Source organism: Cyrtonyx montezumae, unplaced genomic scaffold, assembly GCF_038088225.1.
Source record: "Cyrtonyx montezumae isolate F1298 unplaced genomic scaffold, pur_monq_1.0 scaffold_3, whole genome shotgun sequence".
Lineage (NCBI taxonomy): Eukaryota > Metazoa > Chordata > Aves > Galliformes > Odontophoridae > Cyrtonyx > Cyrtonyx montezumae.
Window position 1 is genome coordinate 128,374,790 of NW_027072034.1, and position 24,083 is coordinate 128,398,872.

Genomic DNA, 24,083 nt, shown 5'->3' on the forward strand with positions numbered 1-24,083 from the left:
TTAAACCAATCTGTTTATAGGAGGTATATATATATATTTTATCATTAAGACAACTTCAATGAAATGACTATCTACAAAAATGACTTGGATTGTTTTATTTTCATGTCACCATACATGAACAGATGAATTTCATGTCTTATGAAAACATTTTACTTAGTATCAAAAATGTACATATTTTTAATAACCATTTCTATGGTATGAAGGGAATTTTATATTTAATTTCAAAAAAATAAGTGTCATTTTATTGCCATACATGTTACAGCATAAGCTTAAATCATCTTGTACATAATAGAAGTGTTGTGTAGGGATACAGGCAATTGTCACATACCTTCATGTTTGAGACACAGAAGTAGGGTATTTGCATTTTCTTTTTTTATGCAAAGGCTAAAATGTACTGACGAGAGCACAAAGCAATGTTTTGTTTTTTTTTTTAAGAACAAAACCAGTCTGAATGGCACAAGAGTTAGCATTTTTTTTTTTATAAATTAACAACCAGAGTTCTTGATTATGGAAACAGATATATAAGATTCCAGTCCTTTCCTTACGGCTTTGCTCTCTGGAAGAACACCTGTTAAAATATATTATTAAAAAAAAAAAAGAAAAGGAAATATGAATTTAAAACATGGAATGGTTGAGGTGTAAGATAGTTCGTCAGAGCTCATTTTCTTCTTTAACATATTGAACCAAGAGTTTCAAGGATGTGTCTTGTGCGATTTGATTAAACTCACACCCTCAAAAAATGAAATCTTCTTACACATTCACTTTTAATTACAGCACTTTTTTTTGTTGTTATTTCAACTACTAAGCAACAGAAGCCACAAGAATACCAAGCTACTGAAGAAATGGCAGGGTGAAAAGCATATGTGCAATTCACTGATGTAGGGCTTTTGTTGTTACTGCTCCTTCCTTCCCTGAAACTGCATATACTACTTGGAGATTCCCTACAGCTGAAAGCTTATCTATCAATTCAGTCTCATGTTACAACGTTCTGTATTTCAGTTTTACTTCAGGTCACTACCTTGACTGAATTACATGCCAATGTTCAAATGGAATTAAAAGTGATTCAATGAAAAAAAAAAATCTTTACCTTTAAGTAATTCTTAAAAACTTTAGCATCAGGCTGCTGAAGTGCTTGACAGAATTCCTGTGAGAAAAAAAAGTAACTAAATGAAGCACAAGGGAACCTGAGATACAGTGGGTGCATATAAAATACTCTGAATATACAGCTATTGATTTTAGATTGTAATTTCCTTGACGTACAACCCCAAAAAAAGCATGTCACAGTAAAAATAAATAAATAAATAAGCACATTCTGGGGTGAGAAAAGCTGTATTTTCAAGTCTAGGGCATCAAGTTCACTTCCAAGTGAACAGACAGAAGCAAGACTACCTAGGAGGAGCACAGGGAGCTTTTCAACTTCTAATTTTTCTAGTATCTTGGTGTCTTTGAAATGAATAAATGAATATTCCACACAAACTTAAGTAGAATTACACACAGAGTGACTCTGGGTTGCAGTACAGCACTACTGTCACTTCAAAAAAATTATACTCTTAGACTAGAAAACAGCACTGGGGCAAGCAACAGATAATATCTGATCCCTATATATATATATATTTCATGCCACCTGAATGTTCTTCAGTTCAGGAGACAATTGGAATCATTGCAGAACTTAAAAAGCAAGCCCAATTACTATAATCTCCAGATCAACTTACAATTTTAAATCGTCAGTGTAGAGCTAACAATTCTGTTATGGCAATGGTTACCATACGGTTAGTAACAATAAATGTTGAGACAATGGTCACGTGCAAAGCTTCACTTTTGAAAGCCCTTTTATACCATCAGCTGCTTCAAAATTAAACACATAAGAACCCCACCTGTTTTGATGTTGTATATTATTTTGACAGCAGAGCTAGTGCCATGGCTTAGCAATGAATATGGCCTTTATCTTCACTGCTCCTAAACATTCGGCATTCTTCATCTTTTAAGTTGTTAAAAGTATTCTAACCCTGATACCTCTGGTAGTCAAGTTAAAAATTGGTTGTATTGAACATAAAGAAGACATACTGGGACACATTCTTTTTTGCAAGATACTCTTGCAGTAACTTCACTCCTTATGCTAAATTAATCCTAATCCAATATGCAATATCAGAATAACTTTTACTGAAGGACAGTAAAACAGTTTTATCAGTATGCATTTTGTTCCCATTTAAAATTTCTGCGTGTTAACAGTTTTCCAAATGTTCTTTTAGGAATTCCTACCTGAATTATCTCAGGAGCTACTTGCAAAGAAGGCAAATACTCTTGCTGAAGATACTGAATGCACTCAGGACCCTAAAGAAAAGCAGCACACGATTTGTCCAAATATAGTTTTGTACATTTTAATGGCAAGTCACAGCCCTGTACTGTATGGTACATAAGTGTTTTAAAACAGATCTTCTATACTTCTCAGATGTTTTTGTGTAGATAGGACTTCAGCTCACGTTTGAGAGAGAGAAATCAGCCAGTAAATTAAAGGGTGCAGTAACACAAACATAGAAGCTACTTGTTTTTTTATTAAAACTGAAATATACTGTAGTGCTTTAGTCCTGTGCCAATGAAAAATTCATTTCTTCCATAAATGTTTCTCAATTTAGACTCTCAAAATATGAAAAAAACCCCTTATTTTTTTCAGAAGGGCTCTATCATACATCTTTAATTGCTTTTTCACGTTAGCTGAAGTAGTACATTAAAAAATAGATGAAAGCTTACTGATCGGTTAAACACAGTAAACTGATCAGATTTTTCTCCCTGAACTAAGGAGTCAATATTTTGCAGTAAATTATCAAGTAGAACTTCTTAATTCTCTTTTCCTAACCAAGCATTATAGCTATCTTGTTAATCTATATATAAGTAGAATAGTAATGAATCTTAGAAAATACCTCATTTCTAGAAACAGATAAAAGCATTAGAAAGAAACCTGCAAGAGTTACTCCCTGCAAAGTATTACAAAGCTTACCCTTTTGAGATGAATTGTCTTCAATGTCACTGCACATTCTGATAAAGCCTGTAATGTAATGCATAACATTAGACCATTCAATTAGCATACTGGTTAAGTATCTCCATCCAAAGATCCAAAACTAACTCCCAAAACAAGGGCTACTTCATGCAATTATTCTCTCCATTTTCCTCATCCAATGCTAAGTCAGTCTCAACATTTCCTTTCAATTTTTGTTCCCCTCCTGCCAAAGTAAAAGCAAATGTCACAGCTAAACCCAAGACAAACCAAGGAACAGCTATCTGTGTTTGCTTGCTTTCACTGAATATTAGTCCATAAGCAATGCAGGTCAACATCAAATACTTGAACCTGCAATTCTCTAGCTTGATTTCGAGCACAGGTGAACTATAGAATATAGCACCACAACATCTAAGAACAAGCTATTCAGGTACCCCATTAAAAAAACAAAATATTTTCTCTCTAAGATGAGGCAACCTGTAATACCAAGGGGCCATTTCCTTTTTCCTTTTCAAACTGCCTCATGGCAGTGACAGCAAGAACAGCAACAACCACAACAAACAGCGAAAACCCAAATGGTAATACCTACCAATACTGTCTGGGCATCTGCTAAGTCAAACGTTTGCTTCAAAGGTGCTAAGAAACACGCAGGGACAATGTGCTTGTAGACAAAGTCTGCAAAACCTACTGGTCCATCTTTCCCTCCTGAAAAGAGAAATAACATTCAACATTTTACCTATGCTTCACAGTAGCAGCTGCAAGGGAATTAGGAAAAAACAGTCTTACCCCAAAGCTCCACCAGCTTAGAAAGAATAATAAAACAAGTCTTCTGTGCAATAGGATCTGGGTAATCCACTGCTCCTTGGATGACAGTGAACAACACACGCTCCACATTCTCCGCACCTTAAACACATTAAAGTGAACCTGTCATTCAAACCTACAACACAAGAGTTTCTGTAGTCTTGCACAACTTTTGGTGGAGTTAGAAACTCAGCAGCACCCAAGTAGTTCACTTCCAATACACTAAAATATATTTGTATCACACTTCATAAAAGCATCAGAGAAGTTTGCTTATTTCTACTTGATTTCTTTACAATTTCTTGGCCTGTTACAACTACCAAGACGCCTCTTTTAGGAAACCTCTTACCACTTCTTAATACCACCCTTTCCTTTCCCACGGGTATTACCAGCATTTTAGGATGCAGAGAGTATGTCTGAGCTCTACGTGCCACACAAGTCACCCTGAAGATTTTCAACTCCCTGGCCATCTCTGTGGAATATAGGCTAAGAGAATTCTTCAGTAAAAAAAAAAAAATAAGTCACAAAATTAGGGTTTTGTCTTTTAATTGCTATCACAAAAAGTGCTGATTTGCATTTGGGAAAGCCTGGGAAATGTAATGAGTCGCATGATGCATTCTGGCATAGTAGTGAAGATAAGGTGGTAGTAAAATAAACAAACATCAGTGGCTTCTGTGATTTATTTATCTTACAAAATGAGCAACACAGAATGAAAATTGGGAGCTGAGAATGGCCTTGCCCACCAGTTTAAACACTGACACCTGTTTTTAAATGTTGTTCTACAAAAAATATTATGATCTCCGATTCATCAGTTAAATTCAATGATGTGTGAGGCACCGTCAAGAGAAAGAATATGTCTACTATATCTGGATTTTACAAACCCAGTCCTTCCTTAAACAGTAAATGTAGTACCATTTTCAATCATAGAACTACGGAATGGTTTGGGTTGCAAGGGACCTTAAAACCCATCCAGTTCCAACATCCCCTGTCGTTGGCAGGGCTGCCACCCACCAGCTCAGACTGCCCAGGACCCCACCTAACCTGGTCTTGAACACCTCAGGGATGGGGTACTGCAGCTCCTCTGTGCCAGCACCTCATCAGTCTCTAAGTAATCCTAATATCTAACCTCAATCTCCCTTCTTTTAGTTTAAAACCATTCCATCTTGTCCTCTCTCTATCTGCCCACATAGATTTTTATCAATCCATTCTATCTTAACATTATTAATACTACTTGGCAGGAATTAGGTTAATAATTAGCAGACAAAACTTAAATGAGAACAACCCTGGTGACATCCTTTGAGAAACTACTCACCTTGATTAGCTATGACTTCACTCATTCCACTGCCAGTTACTGTCTGCAGAAAAGCAAAGTAACTCCTCCGTAACATTTGTTTTTCTAAAGCAGCAGACTGGTCGTTGTCTTCTGCTGGAAGAAGCAACACCTCAAAAATAGCATGAAGTAGTGGCATAAACATCTGTTGCAGAAAAGGTGAAACCTGTGTCTGTGGAGATTGGAAGAAGGTATGAGCTCAAGCAGTTACAGAAACTGAACACTTGTAACAAGCCATGAAGTTTTAATTTCCAATTTCTACCTTTCAAGGTGAGCCTAATGAAGCTAAAATATTTATTTCAACATGTTGTAATAAAAACAGTACAGTGTCATAAAAGTTAAGCATTGCACTTGAACACAGTATTTGTTAAGTCTCACTCCTTGTAAACGTATTTAGATTTTCTTCACCTGACACTACTTTTAATAACAGTGAATTGCTTGTAGTACAACTTGTGAAAAGGACTCCAAGTAACAGATTTCCTCCCTCATCTCTCAAATACTTCATTTTATCAAAAACTCCTTCACTCTGTAGATGTTTATTCCAAAGGTCCACATACCAGATTAATACAGGCATGTTACGGTTCTATTTTACTGCTCACAAAACACATTTCCCCTTCCTAAAAGTAATTTAACTTTTGCATTCTGCAGAAAGACTTAACTAAGCCCATTTATAGGGCTTTCTGACCTTCTCATACAGCGATTACTTCCCATACCATGAGGGCTGCTCCAAAAGTAATGCCTCCCATTTTATTCCATTGGCCCACAACACCAGAGGTGGTGGATGGTGGTATGGCAGTACAAGTTGAACATTCCCACCAATACCCTACTCATCTTATTGCCATGCAGCTGACAGCGGCAGAGGGTCTGACACAATGGTGTCTGACATGGAAGTGCTTATGGAGCAAAGGTGTATCACTGAATTCCTCCACGTGGAGGACATGCCATCCACTGAATTCACTGACAGTTGAATATTTATGGAGACCAAGCAATGGATACCAGGACAGTAAGGTGATGTGTTTCAGCAGGGGTGACGGTGACATGGAAGAGAAGCCACATTTTGACAAGTGCAGCATGCAAGTTCTTCACTGGCAAAAATGCATAGCTAATGGTGGTGACTATGTAAAAGAACAGTGTTTTGGAGCTGAGAATCTGCTCTATCAAATTTGCTAGTGTGCTCTTTGTAGCTTTGTAGTTTCCATAGAAATAAATAGGAGGCATTACCATCAGAGCAACCTATGTATTTGTGATTGTGCAATATTCTTGTGGTATTGCTAAGGAATGAATCAGAAGTGATAAGTTAGTTACTTAATACGTTTTATCAGCTTTGCATTTGCAGTGCTTAAAATTAGGACTGGCTAACTCTCAAAGGCAGCACTTCTACAACCTCTGCTTGATCCTTATCTCACATCTCTCTTTCAAAACCTCAGCATTTTCCATCTATTTTGAATAACAACACATTATGCCTTAGTGTACATTTTAGAGCAACAACACTCCAACAAGCTTTTGTAAATTGTAAAAACTTAATACCCCTCTGTGCTACAAGTAACATTCCTTTTTCAAGTATTAAACTTGAAAGTTTAGAAACAACAAAATTGTGAGATTAATCAAGTAAAAACTCTTTTCAGTACTGTGAGTCCAGCAACACATGCCTGTGGTTGAAGACTTTACTAGTAAGAGCTTTAATAATTTACTTATTAATTGTGAAGTAAGGATCTGTCACACGACCTCTGCTTCCAAAAAAATATCTACTTGGCAATACTTTGACCTTGAAGATACTATACTATATCATACCTTAAATTTAGCTGTTATTTGGTTTATAAGAGGAATGAATTCTTGAAGATCTTTTGCTTCACAATCTTTGAGCATGTGTTCGGAGGCAGAAGGTATGAATGGAAGAACTTCCTCCTCTAGGCAAATAATCATCCGATGAAGGAAAGTGCGGACACCACTTCTCAGAACTTCCTTTTGTAAAGGACAACTGAGAGCTGGCAAAAATGTCTGCAAGCAGTCCAGATATACCTCAGAGCAGCCACACTGTTTTACAGTTTGCTTATTGCTGAAAGCCTTGCTGGTTCGGCTGTAAAAGCAATGCACAGAGTTTATATAAAACTCTATATAATGGAGAAGCAGTAACATTGGGAACAATGTACACTTAAAGCTCAGCCACTTAACTAGAACATCATAGTTTGTGAAATGGGAGCCAAACAACACACATAGCTGTGCTAAGTTCTGGTAAGAATAAGTAGTTATGCTTGGGCAACTTTTGGAGAATTAAATTCTACCAAACCACAAACAACATACAATCAGAACAGCCACAGACAATTCTTTGAGGAAACTGTTTAGCAAGGAAGGGCATAGATTCTGATTCATTATAAAGTTGCTCGCTTTCTCTGCATCCTTATCAGTCTTTTTTTTTTTTTTTAAGGGGACATCAAAATTCTACAACTGCTGGGATTTTGTAGGAATAAAATACAGATACATACTCAGCCTCTCCTCCCAATAAATTCTTCAAAATAAATCCCATTTTACTTCAGTCAGAAACACACATACAGACACCACACAACCTACCTAGCAAACCCAACAGCATGATTGAGGCAGTCAGCCAGTGCCATCTGTCTGTCCTCATCTTGTGCCATCATCAGTTTTTCTAACAATACCTTGAACTTCTCCATCAGCGGAGTCAACAAATTCCTCATTAGAGCTTGTTTTCTTTCTGCAGAGTATTCGCTGTTAACTATTAACACTCCAGCTGTTTCATAAATGAAAAGTTGATCATCACTGCTTAACAGAGCTTGGTAACCATTTTCCTGAAATAGAAGATAACAGGAATAATTCACTATATGTCCAAAGTAATCTTCTGATACAAAAGTTGAAAGTATTACCTTTTCTTTAATATTTTATTTTACCTATATAATACAGTTAAACAATGCTTCTACTATTTTCCTGCCCAAATTGCATTACTAAGTAGGTTGTTGAAAGAACAAGTATTTTTATATAGTTCTAAAAGCCATCTATGTATCTCTCTTTAGCCTATACACATGGAAATCCAAATAAACAAAATTATTAAAAGTTTGGTACAAATTTAAGCAGGTGACCTCACACTAAAAAAAAAAAAATCAAGACAATTACTTGCATTTAAATGGTTGTGTACTAAGCTCACAATTTTTTAACTATTTGGGCACATCGATGAATTAGCAGTTTTTTGTAATAAATGTGGCTTGTGCTTTTAATACTCACAGGAGGAGAGAGTTCCAGTAGATCTTGTATCCTATTCAGAACATCTTCAATAAAGGGATTCATTTGCTTACTGAAGAAAAATACAAGTACAAAACACTATATAGAAGTGGGTTTTGTTTGTTTGTTTGTTTGAAAAATTGCTGGCATTTTCCATAAGTTATAAACCTTGACAGTAAACTACCTGCTCAGTACAGAACATCCTTGTAATTATCAGAACACTGCTGTAGAAAAGTCTGAGTTACACATATGGTTCTTGTGGTGGGTGAGACAGATACAAGGCAGAGCAGAAAATAAACATTTCTTTATCTAATTCTTTTATAAATGTATAAATAGCATCACCTTTCTGACTAACTTATTTGCATTAAGAATGAAGAAAACTGCACCACCTTAAAGCTTCTTATCCTGCCTCTACATTCAAACATGTCTGTTAAATTAGACCACTGAGATGGGGCTATTGGAAAGGCTATAACAGCCTGAGTAAACTCAGTTGGAATAAATTTTGTAAATACTCTGAATTTGGTCAGATACAGGAAAGTTACACTTGGGAGTCTTCAAACACACCAATTGTCAACTGCGCTCAGAGAGGAAAATAAAGGCAGATATTTACACAGTTGATCAGTTTTAACATCTAGTAAAAATAAACTAAGAATATGTACTCAAGTTCTTTATTCTATGGTGAACATTACCTCTACTGCCTTGGTACCAAAGAGCAGGACAACTCTGCAAGAGTGCTAGTTTGTCATATTAGTTCACAGCAGTTCATTTAAAACCCTGCCTGTTGCAAAGATGCACTGAATTTACTGTACATATCCTTTTTGTACCATATGTATGCATCTGTACATGCTTTACTCACTTAAGAGACTTGACAAATCTGGAAAATAGGTAAGCTGTTCGACTTCGTACTTTTGGACTTGAATGGCGAAGACCACGGTGATCTAAAAATGCCATCTGCAATCAGAAAGCGTTTCAGTCTAACCAAGGGGTGAAAGCTAATCATCCAACAATTTAAGGAAGCAATATTCTTTAGTGACCTCCAGAAAATAAGTTCTTAAACCTATACAAAATATCTAGACTTACCTAATTGAATAAGTAAATGATGAAACTTACTAGAACAGTTGGAATGTGCTGAGGCTCAACAGCAAAGAATTTTTCATATCTAACCACTGTTTCAAAGAACTCCAGAGTCACTGATGTATGTTGATAGGCACTAACACCAGAAGTCACTAGCTACAAAAAAAAAAAGTAATAGCAAGTTAGTCCATTTATAACACCAAACTACAATGCACTTGAAATGCTGGTAATTAAGCCATTTGAATTGAAATGTTTCAACCTACATTAGCATTTGCAAATATTTCCCAAGTAACACCTGCATACCGTTCTCATCATGTCTTGCAAAGCTGTAGCTTTTGTAACATCACCAGAGAAGTGAGCACCATGAGACACAGGAAGAGCCTCAGCCAACATATACAACAACCTTATTGCGACTTCTACTTCCATAAATCGTGTAGTTTGCCAGTTCCTAAAGAATGAGGAGACCTTGTTACTCACTGTAGATTATGAAATAATCACAGTCCTACTAAGTTAGTATTTTCTTCTGAATATTCAGATGCATAGTACATACTATGGCATGGTATGTATATATACATGGTATAAACACAGTCATCCTCCTAGTCAGGCATCTTCTTTATTTACATGGCTTTCAGGATTGGTTCTGTTCTTTTTATAAGAAGAAAAAAAAACTTCACTGCTCTTTCTTTTCTGTATCCAACCTGTTTTTTTTTTTTCCTGCTAGCTGTAATACATGAAATAACTTTCTACATCTTGTTAACATTTCCTGGTGGTTTAAAGCAAACACTCGTCCAAAAGGCTGTCATGCAGGCAAAGATGGAGAGACACTATGAGAAGTTACACCCAGGTTACAAAAAAAGCTGCTTCTTCCTAAGTAACTGGTTAAGATTTTTATCGTGAAGTTATACAAAGCTGTAGTAAAGCTGTCACTAGCTTATTTTATCAATAGACTTTGCCCTGGTACTTCACACTTACTGTTAGTGCAAAGCTTGACAGACAGAAAGGCAAGAAAGCTATGGGAACTGCATAAACAAATTAAAAAAGAAAAAAAAAACCCAAAAAACAACCACAAAACTTACTGAAGTGTAGTGTTAAAAACTCTGCGGACAGATGCCAACAGTAACTCTGGAGAGACCTGAGCAAGTCTGTCCAGCAACAGTTTCAACTGTTTTCTGTACTCCACAAACATCGCTTCATCTTCACCCTACAAAACAGACTTCAATGAAGCACATTTTTACCCTTAAATACATCCAGAACCATTTTAGACAGTTGCAAGCCCAAATTTAAAAAAATGCATATGCAAGAACAATACTTGATGTTTGGAAAATTCAATATAGCAGCTTTACTGCCTGGTTGCAATATGTTGAGATGCACCACATACAGTCCAGAAACACATTAAAAAGGCTTTCTAAACTGAAAACTAACCAAAAGTATGAGTGGCTTCAAAAGTAATATCTCCTATTTTATTATGTAGGCCCACAACATCACAGGCAGATGGTGGTAGTACGGCAGTAGAGACTGAATCTTTCTACCAGCATACCACTATGTTTTTTGTTGTGCAGCAGATGGCAGCAGAGGGGCAATCTGACACAATGGCATCTGACATGGAAGCATGTAGGATGCAAAGGGCTGTCACCGAATTCCTCCATGCATAAAAAATGGCATCCATAGGCATTCACTGATGCTTGCTGAACATTTATGGAGACCAAAATGTGGATGTGAGCACAATGAGGCAGTGGGTGGTGCATTTCAGCAGTGGTGACAGTGAAAAGAAAGACAAGCCACTTTCTGGTCAGCCATGAAGATTCTGACAAATGTGGCATGCAGGCTTCTGTTCATTACTGGTGAAAAATGCACAGTTAATGGTGGTGACAATGTTTAAAAATAGTGTTTTGTAGCTGAGAATTTGCTCTATCAAATAACATAGAAATTTACATAGAAATAAATAGGAGGTATTACTTTCAGAGTAAACCATCACACATTCAAGCATTACTGCTAGCTGGCAGAGATGCAAGGGGAAGAAACAAATCAAAGACTGACCTCCTCTTTTAGCTTTTTTTGGACAAGTTTGACCCCTTCCATCTAAAAGGGGCCACACACTATCTCTTAAATGTTTCTCAAATGTTTTTGCATGACAGCAGAAATAAGTAGACTCACACTGAATAAGCCAGCTCAGCAGAAATGCTTATCTAACAGTACAGTCATATTTGCCTAGGAACAGCTCTGTGCAAATGCAGTTGTCCTGTTAACTAAACTGCTTGTATATCCTTTTACTGCGTTGTTTTGTCTTATGAAGACATGCCCTTAGTTTTAAATAAAACAAAAGCTTTCCACACAAGAAATATTTCAGGCTACAAACCTTAGCTTTCTACCTTCAAAACAACTTAGCTGAAGAAAAACATTAACTTTTAAAGTTTGAGTTTTACAATGTGCAATTCAAGTTGCATTTGTTTGTTTATTTATACAGTACCTCATTTTCAAAATTATATTCTTCATCATATGTCAACTTCTTCATAACAGCCAGCATGATTGCCTAAGATAAACAGAACTGTAAGTGTAGAAGCAGACAAGCAATAAAAAGCAACAGTCAAATCCTACAGAAAAGGAAACATGATGGCAAATGTTAAAATATTCGTAAACATTTACATTCCATTTGAATTACTACTTTCAGAAGTTTCGAACGATTAACAGTGCATATTGAAAGAGATGATAGGTCCTATCCAAACTACAGACATGCAATGTCAGATACACAGTAATAATGACTTGGAGCCCTCCATCTTGCAGTATTATCTGGCTTAATTTCCTGCTTCTAACCTGTGCAGTTCAGTTCACACTAAAAAGAACCACTGAAGGCAGAGGAAGCTAAACAGGTTGTCTGACATTATATTTCATAGAGGTAGATCAGTTTAGCCATAAAATTATTTCTCTACTGTCTCACCATCTTCAAAAATGTTTGTGGGTTTTGAGTTTGTTTTTTGTTTTTGTTTTTTTTTCCCAGTTTAGCAAGCTAAACTGGCTCAGCAAAAGATGTTTCTGAACATTTTCTTTTTGCGAATTGGATGAAAGAAGAAAGGTTGGTATGACAGTTTCTCAGTCTAACAAAACCCCTTAAGATATGCTCAGTAAAGCTAAGAAATAATTATAACAGGAAGTTCAGTAGAAAAGCAAGTTCAATGCAATCAAAGATTTCTAGATAGCAACACATCCAGATTTTAAGTGTCTCAACTGTGCTGCAGTAGCAATCTGATTTGAACAGAAGATACAAAGTTTTCTGGACACAAACACATTTAATTATCTTAACGATTAACACATACAATTAAGCTTATAAACTTAAGCTTAATGCATAGCTTCATGTAATACTTAGCACGTAGCTGCTCATCTTATGTAGAAATGTTATACTCAAGCAGCAGCTTCTTTTCTAAGTTTAACTTCTGACGAGTTTATTTTATGACAACCCTTCCCATATTCCTTTCAGTTCTTTGAAATTAGGGAAAGTTTTAACAAAAATGCAAAGCTTCAGAAGAAAGCATCTTGTCTTGGATAAAGAACATCCTATCAAGAAGTTGTGAAGGAGCACATTAAGATAGGCTTATGGCACTAAGGTTGCTTGGGAAGACCAAGCACTTAAATAGTTTTCATCTTCATGTTACAATTCAACATTAAAATTAATTTTTGTCTCATGGACAACTTAAGGCATATAAATTGTGCACAATTTGTTGCAATAAAACAAAAAATTCTGATAAAATGTCAGTAAAAATCCTTAGTAAAAAAAAAGTTAATACTTACCTCTACATTAGCTTTTTGTTGGTCTGAAAGTGCAGAAAGCTATAAAAGAAGTTTCAAGGGTTATTTCTCATACAGTAACTTCTTTCTTACTGTCTAATAGCAAAATACAGACTTGCTTTCAAACAACCATATGAACAAGCCTCTTTTCCACTTAATGCAGGTTTTAACTCAGTTCCTACAGGTTTCTAAACAAAACAAACAAAACTCTATGAACGGAACACCCACCCACAGTCTGTGAAAATACTAAATGTTAATGAGTCAAAAAGACTGTTTTGCAAGGCAACTTACATTAGCATCAGCTAGTAGCTAGTATCAGCTATTAGCATTAGCTTCATATATTCTCACAAAATCAAAGCAAATAAGATCATCAAAAACTGTTAAACAGAAGTCAGGCATACTTGCCTGTTTCAAGATGTGAAGGTAGTCGTAACAAAAGCCAATGATATTAGATGAGATGTCATCATCCTCATGAATTAGCAGTTGTAACATTAGGGACACTTTTGCTTCAATTGCTTGCAGAGCATCTTGAGCACTCTTCATATCACCACTTTTTATCAGTTTAGTCCAACTAGCTATTAATGCTTGCCCCATCCCATTGACCAGCTTAGAAAATCTGGCCAGAAAATCCACATCATCTTCCTGTAAGAAAAGGTAAGTGATTAGAAATACTAGCAGAGTTCAGGTCTAAATAGCATGAACTCACAGACAGTGCTACTCATGCTTAGTATACAGTAGAAGTAATATCAACATTTGTCTCCTTGATGGAAAGTAAACTTATCTTTTGTTCTTGCTTTCCCCAGATATTAGAGGAAAAGCAAAGCAATGCTAGAAAGCTGGCATTATGCATTCTCCATTATGCAAAAGCCACTTGTTCCATGTTCCATCTCTTCAGATTAGCACTTCAGCATAAAGCACTTCCAGCTTTAAAACATTAGCGGCTGCATCTCACTTCACAAATATTGATAGCAAGCAACAGGCACTACTGCCTGTAAAAGTGAGTGATCATTTGACATTCATGGCTTGCCTTTGCAGAAATACATTGATCAGAATTATAAAATAGTGCTATAGCCCAGTCATCTAAAAAAAAGGTTTGCTCCTTGTTAGAACTGTACTATAGCAGAGGAATAACAAGTCCATTAGAGACTGAGGTAAGATTTTAAGAGAACCAACTCCTGAATTGATTACACATTTCTGGCCTTCCAGTGGGAGCATATTGTGAAATCTTCCTCAAATATAAAGAGATAACCATCTTGCAGTCCAAGAACTACAGCTTCATCAGGACTAGGTTCCTCTTTCTTCATAGCACATAACAAACAGCATTTCCTTAATCACTGCTACTGCACAGGGAACAGTGAGTTTAGTTAGTAGGACTATTTTTCCAGTTCCCAGATAGATATTTCAAGACTTGTGTTTGCTGGTGCAGGCATGCATATCAACATGCATCACCTTAAGAAAGCATGTCTCCTGTCTCACCCTAAAAAAACTCTGTCTTGGCTACATTCTTAAAACACTTGAGCTGCAATATTCGTTGCAGAGTAATTCAGAAAGAAAAATACAATGAAACAAAACACAGGAACAACATAAATGGTATGTAAAACACACTCCAGGAGAGGAGTTTCAGAATACCCTCATGCTGAGGACACATAAAATGCAATAAATTGCAGTTTAAATGAATAAAGACTATTAATAACCACCTGTTAATTTCAGTACAAGAAAAGCACGAGTGTTTAATACTGAAGGAGAAGCACAGCTAATTCTCCCTGCATCTTTGGACTTACTTTCATAGCTTTCTGTAATCTGCTTGTTTAAGAACCGTTTGAAACCTAAGACTCACTGCTACTGTAAAGTCAATTTACAAACCTGGTCAATACTGAAGAGGCCAGCAGACTGTAATACTTGACATAAAGATTCAACCAATTTAGTTTTATCAATTGGGTCCATTCCCTTATTTACAATTTCAAACAAACAGTCACAGGCTTCTTCCCGGAGAACTTCCACAGACATGTGACCTAGCAGCATATTTATAAACCTTTGGGGAAAAAAAAAGAAAGAAATTTATGCTTGAAAGTACACAGTAGAATCATACAGAAGCTTTGTATTATTTATGTGCAAAATTAAACTTGTCTTATAATCAAAGAAATCATTATAAAGCCTGTTGTACTGACTAAATCCAGTATTCGATACATCTTAAGGATAACACAGAGACACTGTACAGTGTCTATTCTGGCCATTATATCAGCTTGCTTGCAAATTCCTTTACTCCATTAAAGCAAAAGTCTCAGTTATTCATATAATATTAAAGTCTCTATTCTAAGAAAAGTTTCTGTGTAGTTTCATGGAAATAGAAGCAGCATATTATCAAGTGCTGTTGTTGCCTCCTCTCCCACCTAAATATTCCACCAAAAAACCCATACCTTTCATTGGCTATCAGGCTCAAATCTATCCAGGATACGTAAGCTCCAACAACTTCAAGGCACTGACATGTCAACTCCGAGTTATTGTACTGATAGTTTTGTAAGATTTGGTACCACGATTCCACTAAACTTGGAATGCACTGTTCCCTCATGGTATCTTTCAATAAAGTGTTCCTACGAGCCTCCTATCAACACAATGAAAACAACAAATCAATCTTGTCATTCACTAGTAGCAATTTTTCAAGCTAGCAGCATTTTTATATCCTCTATCAGAGACTACCTGTCCTAACAAAATAAACAACTCAAATCAAAAAGCCACAAAGAGCACCTTTATTTTCTAGCAGGAAAGATTAAAACAAACAAACAAAAAACCCCACAGCTTTTCTTCCTTTTTTCCTTCCATGATGCCCAAACAGTGAAGGAAGGCAAGCAAGGGAGAAAAAAAGTTATATAATTAAATGGATTTTTGATGTTAGGACTCTTTCAAACATGCACTAGAAGATATTACCATTGTGAAATGAGTTGGTCGAACGTTAAGTCAGCAAACTCAGCCCATTAGTTTTTGTTTGCTAGCTCTTCAAGCAAAAAAATGCAGTAATTGGTTAAGTACGAAAGCATAAAAAGCATTGAACAACATACAGCTTTTGGATCTAAATCCCCTAATGACTCTAAGGCAGAGTTGCCATAGGAAAAAAAAAAAAAAGCCTCTGCAAATCTTCTCCTGTAATTGAAACAGAGATATTTTTTGAGCTTCAAAACAAATATTAATACATAATAATAACTTGCCTCTGATGTATGAACAACATCCCGGTCTACCAGTTCAGCATCAACAGCCATCAGGATTCTGAGGTACATATCTACGCCTCGTGGATTAAGGTCAACTACTGATAGAATATCAAAAAAAAACTTGGGCCATTTTGTGAGATATTCAGTAACAAAAAGCAGTGCAAAGACTTGAGCTGCTTTGTTGCGAATAAAAGTCTTCTCAGGCTGGGGATTCAGCATCTGGGAGAAACAAGATATTAGATTTGTTTATTCTTAAGTAGAAAAAAATCACAGATGCTCATTGATCTCTGCAGATTGAGTATTGCAGTGCCTCTCTTCTCCCTTACTGGCTGAGACTAATAAAAAGCTTTACCTTTAATGATTTTGAAGAAAACTTAGCTAAACTGTAACAAAGCAGGGAAAACTTTCTGTGTCTTCAGGCATAAGTTTTTCATTCAGTACAAAAATATTAACTATTCAAAAACTGAAACAATTTCTTAATTTGCCGTTTGAAGGAAACGAGCTTCTAGAAAGAAGTTGTGGTTGTCACATAGCCAGTTTCACCTAAGTTAGATGCTAATAAGAATGGTATGAAGTTCTTCTAGATCTCATCTCTTCAGAGGAAAAACGGAATCTGCTGCTATCAATCCTTCTCTCTCAGATAAATTTCTCTGAAATGGGGCACCAAGAAAAAATAAAAACAATGTAATCCATTTCACAACTATCTGTTCTTTGTCAAGCTCTAATACATTATTAATTTTTGGATTTCTATAAACAAAGCAAATATCTTAATTGCCAGTACAGGACTGGAATGACAGCTAGATGGTGGCAGGAAAAGACAAAGATTCGCATCAGCTCACTGGATGGTTCTGCACATTGCAAATGCTGAGGTCAATCTGTTACTGCAAGTTCAGCTACAGTAACTACCTCCACAAGAAAGAGTAGCCAGTACGGCATCATAACTCTCACAGAGGGGTGATTTAAATAGTCTTTGCCATTCATTCACAAATATCTGCTGGTATGCTAAGTAAAATGGATTTAAGTTAAGAGGGTCTTAAAAACAAAATTACCACTCCTATTCTAGACACTCAAGAACACCAGGAATCGAGATTATATTTTTCTAAAGGAAAATTTTTAATGCTTCTTATTTCATACACAGCTGATTGAACCATGATCATTATCAGATGTAAGAGTTCTGTATTTAGTACTAATTTCAAGCACAGACGTACTTAAAACAAACAATTTAAAGGGTTTTTAATAACAATTAGCACGTTACAAGTTTTTCCACCATCACATAATGCATATCATCAGGGAACCACCTTTAAACTCAAATGACAGATGAAACATTTAGCCTGCACACAAAGCATTATGTTGCCTGCCATGCAAAACCACTGTAAAGATTCTTACCTGGGCTTGCAGCCATGTTATGAGTGTTTCCCTAATTAACTGCTGCTGGACTTCAGTAAGCTCAGAGTATCTGAAACAGAGCATAGTGAGATCAAAATATGACCACTTATTGACAAGAGCAACATTCAGTAAAGTGAAAATTCATTTAACAGCAACACTGTGCATTAGTGCCAACGAAAAGTTCCTAGGAAAAGGAATTTACGTAGCTGTTTGCATGCTAGAATTCTGGAAATAAACTGTAAGAAGCAGATGACAGAAACGTAACATGGAAGGAAAGGAGAACAGTGATGTAAAACGGAGTGAATAAGATCTCGAAAAGCTAAGCCTTTTATTTTTGGTCTGATATGCAATTATGAACCATAGGAATGAGATGTATTGTGCAGCTATCAACAGCCTGGCTCAAGCCCTCAGACTACTGCAAGCAGTTGTAACGATATTCCAAGAGGCAAATACCTCTGCCATGATGTTCAAACTCACACCAAAGGAGTCCAAAGTGTGGAACAAATACAGTTCCATGCGATGAAACTTAGGTTTTAAATTATTTTTTCCTAAAATCATGGTGCTGCAGAAACACAGCTCAGTGAAAATACTACTTCATCACAACACCACTGGCTTGTTGGACTAGCTAATTAAAGTGCAGTGCTCAAACACCAGCTACTCCTCCTCCAGGAAAAGTTGAACGAATAAAAGAAAGCCCTGTGGACTCATTTAAAGCTCATCAAACAACACTGAGGTGACAGTTTGCAGAATGAGGGTTCTAAGAACTTTTATTCAGGAATTTTATTTGCAAGCAGAATAAAAAGGGAAAATTGATATAGATTTACATGGTTGGTATCAAGAAAAATTACTAACTTGAATTTAACTTGATGTTCCAGAACTTGAAAGCAAAAGAACTTGATGTGATCATCACTAGAAAAGAAGAGAAAACTCTATTAGAAGTAGTAGTATGGTATACTTCCCTGCCAAGAAAAAAGTCCTCAAATATTAAAACCAGGTGGCACCTTTGGCAAATCAAGAATTACTACACACTAGAAAGAAAAGGCTAAGCAAAAATGGCAAATACTCTAGCAATTCACTCGATAAAAGACAGCAATTAATATTGATATTCCCTCGTAATATTTTTCTATATCTGACAGTTTATTATACTCTGAGTTAGCTATTGAGTGTAAAAAACTACAGTACTGATTCTACTATGTCTTTAAAATATAAATACAAAAATTGTTTATCTTGGTAAAATGCTGTTTTTCAAATTATACATAGTTTTATTAATGATTGCATACTAAGTGGCAGAATCACAGAATTGTAGGGGTTGGAAGGGACCTCTAGAGATCATCGAGTCCAACTGCCCTCAGAGAAGCTTTGACAAATCATCTGGATAAAAAAAAGTATTCACCAGAAATCACTGTTCTTATTTGGTAGATACACACTCCTGAATTTCCTTCCAACTACTCTATAATACAGCAACAACACATTATTTGAGATCTGGATATACAACTTGGTGCAAAAACAGTGCTGACTGCACAATCCTGGCATACAGAACGAAGAGATGGCTTACTTAGTAGGAGAATGGGGAATGAGGAACTATTTCTGAGCTTACTGCATATTACTGCATATAATGTCTATTTTACGAATGAAAACAGATAATGATTTTTATTTATGTTACCTGTATATACTCTGAGCTAATGCTTCTGCACAGACTTGCCAAGCATCCTGAGATATCTTCAGTTGCTCAAAGTAGGCTAGTGCCTGTAAGCATCCAATTAAGTTTCATGTGATAAAGAATGAACACAGAAAATGCCAAAGAAATAAAACCCAAAGCACACAACAAAACATCTTATTCACACTTGCACACACCTCTCATTCAAAAACCATGGTATCTGGAAACTTCCAGGTTTTTATTTGGCTTCCTCATTAACACAATGCAAGTGTTTCTCCAAATCCAAACACAACAGGGACTCATCGCACTTAACATTTTGTTACTTGGATATTAAAAGGACAGAATCACATAACCGGCACAGTTGTAAGCAACTTCTGGTGACAGGCCAGTCCAAACTGCCTGCACAAAGCAAGGTCAGCTGTGGGAATTTGTTCAGGGCTCTGTTCACTTGGGTGTTTAATACAACTTCCAAGGCTGGAAGTCCAAGTTATAAATTCCCTCCACAAATTCTAAAGAGCAAGAAAGAGACTTGGACTTTTTCACTGAAAACAGCTCATTACTGTTGCACCACTTTGCTCGTATCCCAAGCAACATTCAAACACAATCTCTCATTGATCAGCTGACAATAGTCAGTTTATGAGCCCATTACAGACTGTTAAGAAACGTATACTTCAGCCAAATTTTAGATATCAGAGTCGCTCATCAGACCTCCTAAGTCTTTTCTGAAGACAGTTAACTCAACATAATTGCTTTCAAATTTCGTGCAGCACATTATACAAAACAGTCAATTTTTGAAACTCAGATTAGATTGACAACATCATTTTAAACCTATAAAGGCTTGTATTTCAAGAGTTTTGTTTTTTTTAATTATCATGATTGTTTATACTCAAGGTAATTATTCAAAGAATTGAATTAGGTTTTTAAAACAAGAAATCACTGTAGCTTGCACTAGCTTCCTTACAGTGAACAGTGGAATTTAGCTAAGGTTTGACACTTAATAAAGTCCAGTAGCATAATTACATTTCTTGCATGAGGACTAAAAAATTATTCATCTTTCACCATAAAGTATTTCAAAAGTATGCAGATTGCATGGTCAGAAGCTCAGTAAATCTGTCAGCTTCAAACGCACACTGACATTTTCTTGACAAAGCATCGCAGTTTAGCCATACTCATCCTTTCAAGGACAAGCATCCCCAACAAACAGATTTAAAAGGTGCTTAGCAACACAGATTATATTTTTAACTTCCTTACACATACCAGGGCCTGTTTTATGAACGCCCAAAGAAGATGCTCATATTCTCATTTCTAAAAGATTTCATTGAAGGTCATCTTATATGCAGTTGAATCAATTTGATAGGTAAGCAGTAAGCTTTTACTCATTAGTTACAAAACTAGAAATGCCTTTCCATGTGTCTCTCATATCATTTAAGGCCCTACTTACCATGACTTTAAGTTATTTTAAGCTTTACCACCGTTTAAAAACATGTTTCATTACAAGCCTCTAAAGGTGGGTAATCCCTTCAAAATAACAATAAGAAATCAAAATAAACAGACAAAAAAAACACCAACCTGTCCCCCACCCCTTAACTGCCACCTAAGTATTAAAGGAAAATGTGTACAATTCAGTATTTCTAGCAGCTGGTTTCCGTCCTACAGGAACCTGATAGAGGTGCTAATCAAGGACTAGAATTGGGAGGACTGGAAAAGCCAGAACCCAAAGAAACAAAATCTATACAAGTTAACCACAGCTTCACAGAACCGGTAACATCTCTTTCAGCTTAGATACATGCTTGCAACATGACAGTTCATACAAACTGTAACAAACTCTGTGTCAGCCAAGAAAGCAATTACTAGACTTCCTCGGTGAAGCAGCACCCCAAATTATTAGAGAAATAAGCTAGCTAATTACATACTCTTTGCCTGAAGTCTGCATCAGCATTTGGGTTTAGTCCCAGAAGGGCTTGCTCATCCATCTCTATTGGTATGCTCTCCGTTTCCTGCTCCTGCTAACAGGTTTGCCCACTTCTGCTGGAGTGGAAACTACGACCATCTGAAAATAGAAAAAGAAATTTTATTTGCTCAGCATAAAAGTTAAAAGCAGGACAGCAAGAACCACAGAATTTTGAGCACAAATCTCAAACACATTGCATGTTCTGCACCAAAGCATGAGTTACGCTTCCTATACTGATCTCAGAACTGTAAGTCCTTTCATCCACTTTCAGTAACACAAAAATAGTGTAATGTATACTGTTCTACGGAAAGGTTTGAACTCAAATTTCAAGCACACTGAGAATCTTTCAATAAGATATGATATAAGCACAGATGAGCTACTTAAATGATGGACAGCAGCTTAGCAACTGAAAAAATAAGCATCTCTACGCAGCTCTAAAATACTGGAAAGATGCTTCATAAAACCATTTATAAAGTATTTCCCCTATGGGGAAAAAAGCATTACCAGGCCTTTTTTCTAAATCAAGCACACGTTACAGAAGTGTCAGACATGAACCACAAAATACACTGCACTGAGCTATTAACAAAGTTTTCTGTTCCCATAAATGGATGATGATTTGCTAGTGATGATTTCTATTTAGAAACGTGAGTGTACAACTAACAAAGAAACTGGACCAGTGTTCTGAGTGTCAGGTGTTTCTACATGCCATTCTGCAATGCAATGGATAATGAAATGGATTAAAAAAATCTTTGTTAAATACATAGATGCTGTTAAACGGCAAGAGGGACCGAAAATCCACCAGGTCAGCAAAGCATGCCCACACGGTAACAGAGCTGCTCAGGCCCAAAGTAAGGCCTTATTACATAAGTATGTAGGAGGTAGGGGAAAGAAGGCACACAAGAGGAAGAGAAGAAACCCAAAGGAACTGCTGTTTCAAACTGCCTACAGGTAGAATTTCCGATTTCTTAGCATTGTGTGCCTGGTGCATGTGTGCCATTCACCCTCCCCCACTGGAAGAAAGGAGGCACAGTGACAGCAGAGGAAACAGGCCTGAAAGGAGAAGTCCAGTAATCAACACGACATCAGGTAAACATTCCTAAAATTATTCTGTAATGAATTTTACAACTAAATGCATTACAAACAGCTGTTTAGTAAGAAAAATTAAGTTCATATGAAATGAAAAAGAAAAAATAAAAAAAAAGCAAGCATGTCATGGCAGTACAGGAACCAGAAAGTCTGGAACAAAGCAACGAGTCGAGGCAAAACAAGCTTTGCACTCTGCCTGACAACACTGAGCCACCCCGCTTGGGGTCAGAACCTCCAGGGATTAAAGCTGCTCTCCCAGTGTGTCTCCCTCTGCACCCCCAGTTTGTTTTCCCCATAACCAACATCCAGAGCAGTCAGACAAAAACGAACTCTGAAAAATACTGTAAGAATAAAATGCTTTCTTGTATGGCCTCTTTCACATATGCTCTGGCTCACAGTTACACACACAAAATAATTTTAACACATACCAGCCTATTTTTGGCATATTTTTCCTGCTGATTATCACTAGAATCTCCCCTGAAAATAGTGATCTCCTACCCCCTGGTGACAAGCCTCGCTAATAAAAGTAACGTGGCTCAGAGATGTGCTCCTTTCAGATGTTCAGCTCACAGCACAGCCAGCCAGCTCTGCTACCCCCACACCCTTCACGAGCACATTTAACATTTGATCTTCCACCATATAACCTGTTCAGAGAGCGCCAGCTTAACTCGCCCGCTCAGAAGGCGATCAGTTGTACAAGTTACACAAGAAAGGAAGAATAAACGCAGTCACAGCTCGGGTAGGGGAGGAGGATGGCCCAGTGTAACAGCATTAATGGTCAGAGCTGGAGCTGGGAGCAGGCAGGGCTGAGCCATAAACGCGCTGAGAGCACGCAGTGCAGGTGATGAGCATCAAAACAATTAGCGATTAAAGCTCCTCATTTACAGCATTCATTGAGGGGTATTTATAAGGCCGTGTCAGCTTCCATTCGCTGAGGTTTCTTTCAAACCCTATGCTCTCCTTCCTTGCCGCAAGCTTCGGGCACGCGTAGGACTCAAAGCCTCCACGTCGGCATAACATATGTACGAGCAGCGCCGTAATTACGGCTCTCCCACAACTTCTCCGACGGCCTAGAAAGTTCTCCGGGGAGAAGGGTGCGGGCATCGCGAGCCGGCCGGCAGCTGCCTGCTTGCCGCCGCTCCCCTTCCCCCACCCGATGCCGCGGGGCCCTACCGCGCAGGGCCAGAGCTCCGCGGGATCGGGAGCGCTCCCCGCAGCCGAGCCGGGAGAGCGGCGGAGGCCGCCGCGGTACCCGTCCGCCAACGGCCGGCGAGCCGCAGCCCCAGGCCCCGTTACCTTCCCGGTCACTCCTCCATCGCGGCGGTGCCGGCTCCCGCCCCACAGCTCCGATGTCGCCACGAGCATAGGGAGCGGGCCGGGCCGCGCAGGCGGCGGGGGGGAAGAGGGGGAGGAGGAGGAGGCGGCGCGGCCCTAGCGCGTCCGGGAAGGGAAGGTGCCTCCGCCCTCCGCGGGACTACAGCTCCCGGCGTGCCCCGCGGCACCTCGGGACGGCCCCGGCGCTCGGCGCGCCCCGCTACCCCTGGGAGTTGTAGTCCCGCCCCGCCTCCGTTGCGCGCCCGAGGCTGTTGTTC

At 37.7% G+C, this 24,083-nt stretch overlaps 1 protein-coding gene across 2 annotated transcripts; it reads right to left on the bottom strand.

The window, feature by feature from the left end:
* Positions 1 to 23,896, bottom strand: XPOT (exportin for tRNA). 2 transcript variants are annotated; one of them, XM_065743349.1, is made up of 25 exons: positions 23,788 to 23,896; positions 21,368 to 21,504; positions 19,461 to 19,543; positions 18,650 to 18,706; positions 17,798 to 17,867; positions 16,412 to 16,630; positions 15,626 to 15,810; positions 15,072 to 15,240; positions 13,614 to 13,850; positions 13,212 to 13,250; positions 11,896 to 11,958; positions 10,505 to 10,629; positions 9,732 to 9,876; positions 9,465 to 9,584; positions 9,211 to 9,305; positions 8,358 to 8,427; positions 7,689 to 7,927; positions 6,912 to 7,197; positions 5,103 to 5,292; positions 3,779 to 3,895; positions 3,582 to 3,697; positions 2,996 to 3,043; positions 2,260 to 2,331; positions 1,088 to 1,144; positions 1 to 568 (listed from the first exon to the last, which is right to left on the bottom strand). In XM_065743349.1, exons 2-25 carry the CDS (start codon positions 21,425 to 21,427, stop codon positions 542 to 544), a joined length of 2,889 nt encoding a protein of 962 aa, XP_065599421.1. In that variant the 5' UTR covers positions 21,428 to 21,504; positions 23,788 to 23,896; the 3' UTR covers positions 1 to 541. The 2 variants fall into 2 exon arrangements, with proteins under 2 accessions (XP_065599421.1, XP_065599422.1); XM_065743350.1 differs by lacking the exon at positions 23,788 to 23,896 and adding an exon at positions 22,352 to 22,457.
* Between the last annotated feature and the right edge of the window lie 187 nt (positions 23,897 to 24,083).

What these genes read in the sequence shown, in the direction of transcription:
- XPOT (XM_065743349.1), bottom strand. Translation starts at nt 21,427, where the DNA reads ATGGATGAGCAAGCCCTTCTGGGACTAAACCCAAATGCTGATGCAGAC. An exon ending in ACCTTCACATCTTGAAACAG is followed by an intron (nt 13,251 to 13,613) that starts GCAAGTATGCCT and finishes CTTCTTTTATAG; the next exon opens with CTTTCTGCACTTTCAGACCA. An exon ending in AGCACATTCCAACTGTTCTA is followed by an intron (nt 9,306 to 9,464) that starts GTAAGTTTCATC and finishes TTCTGATTGCAG; the next exon opens with ATGGCATTTTTAGATCACCG.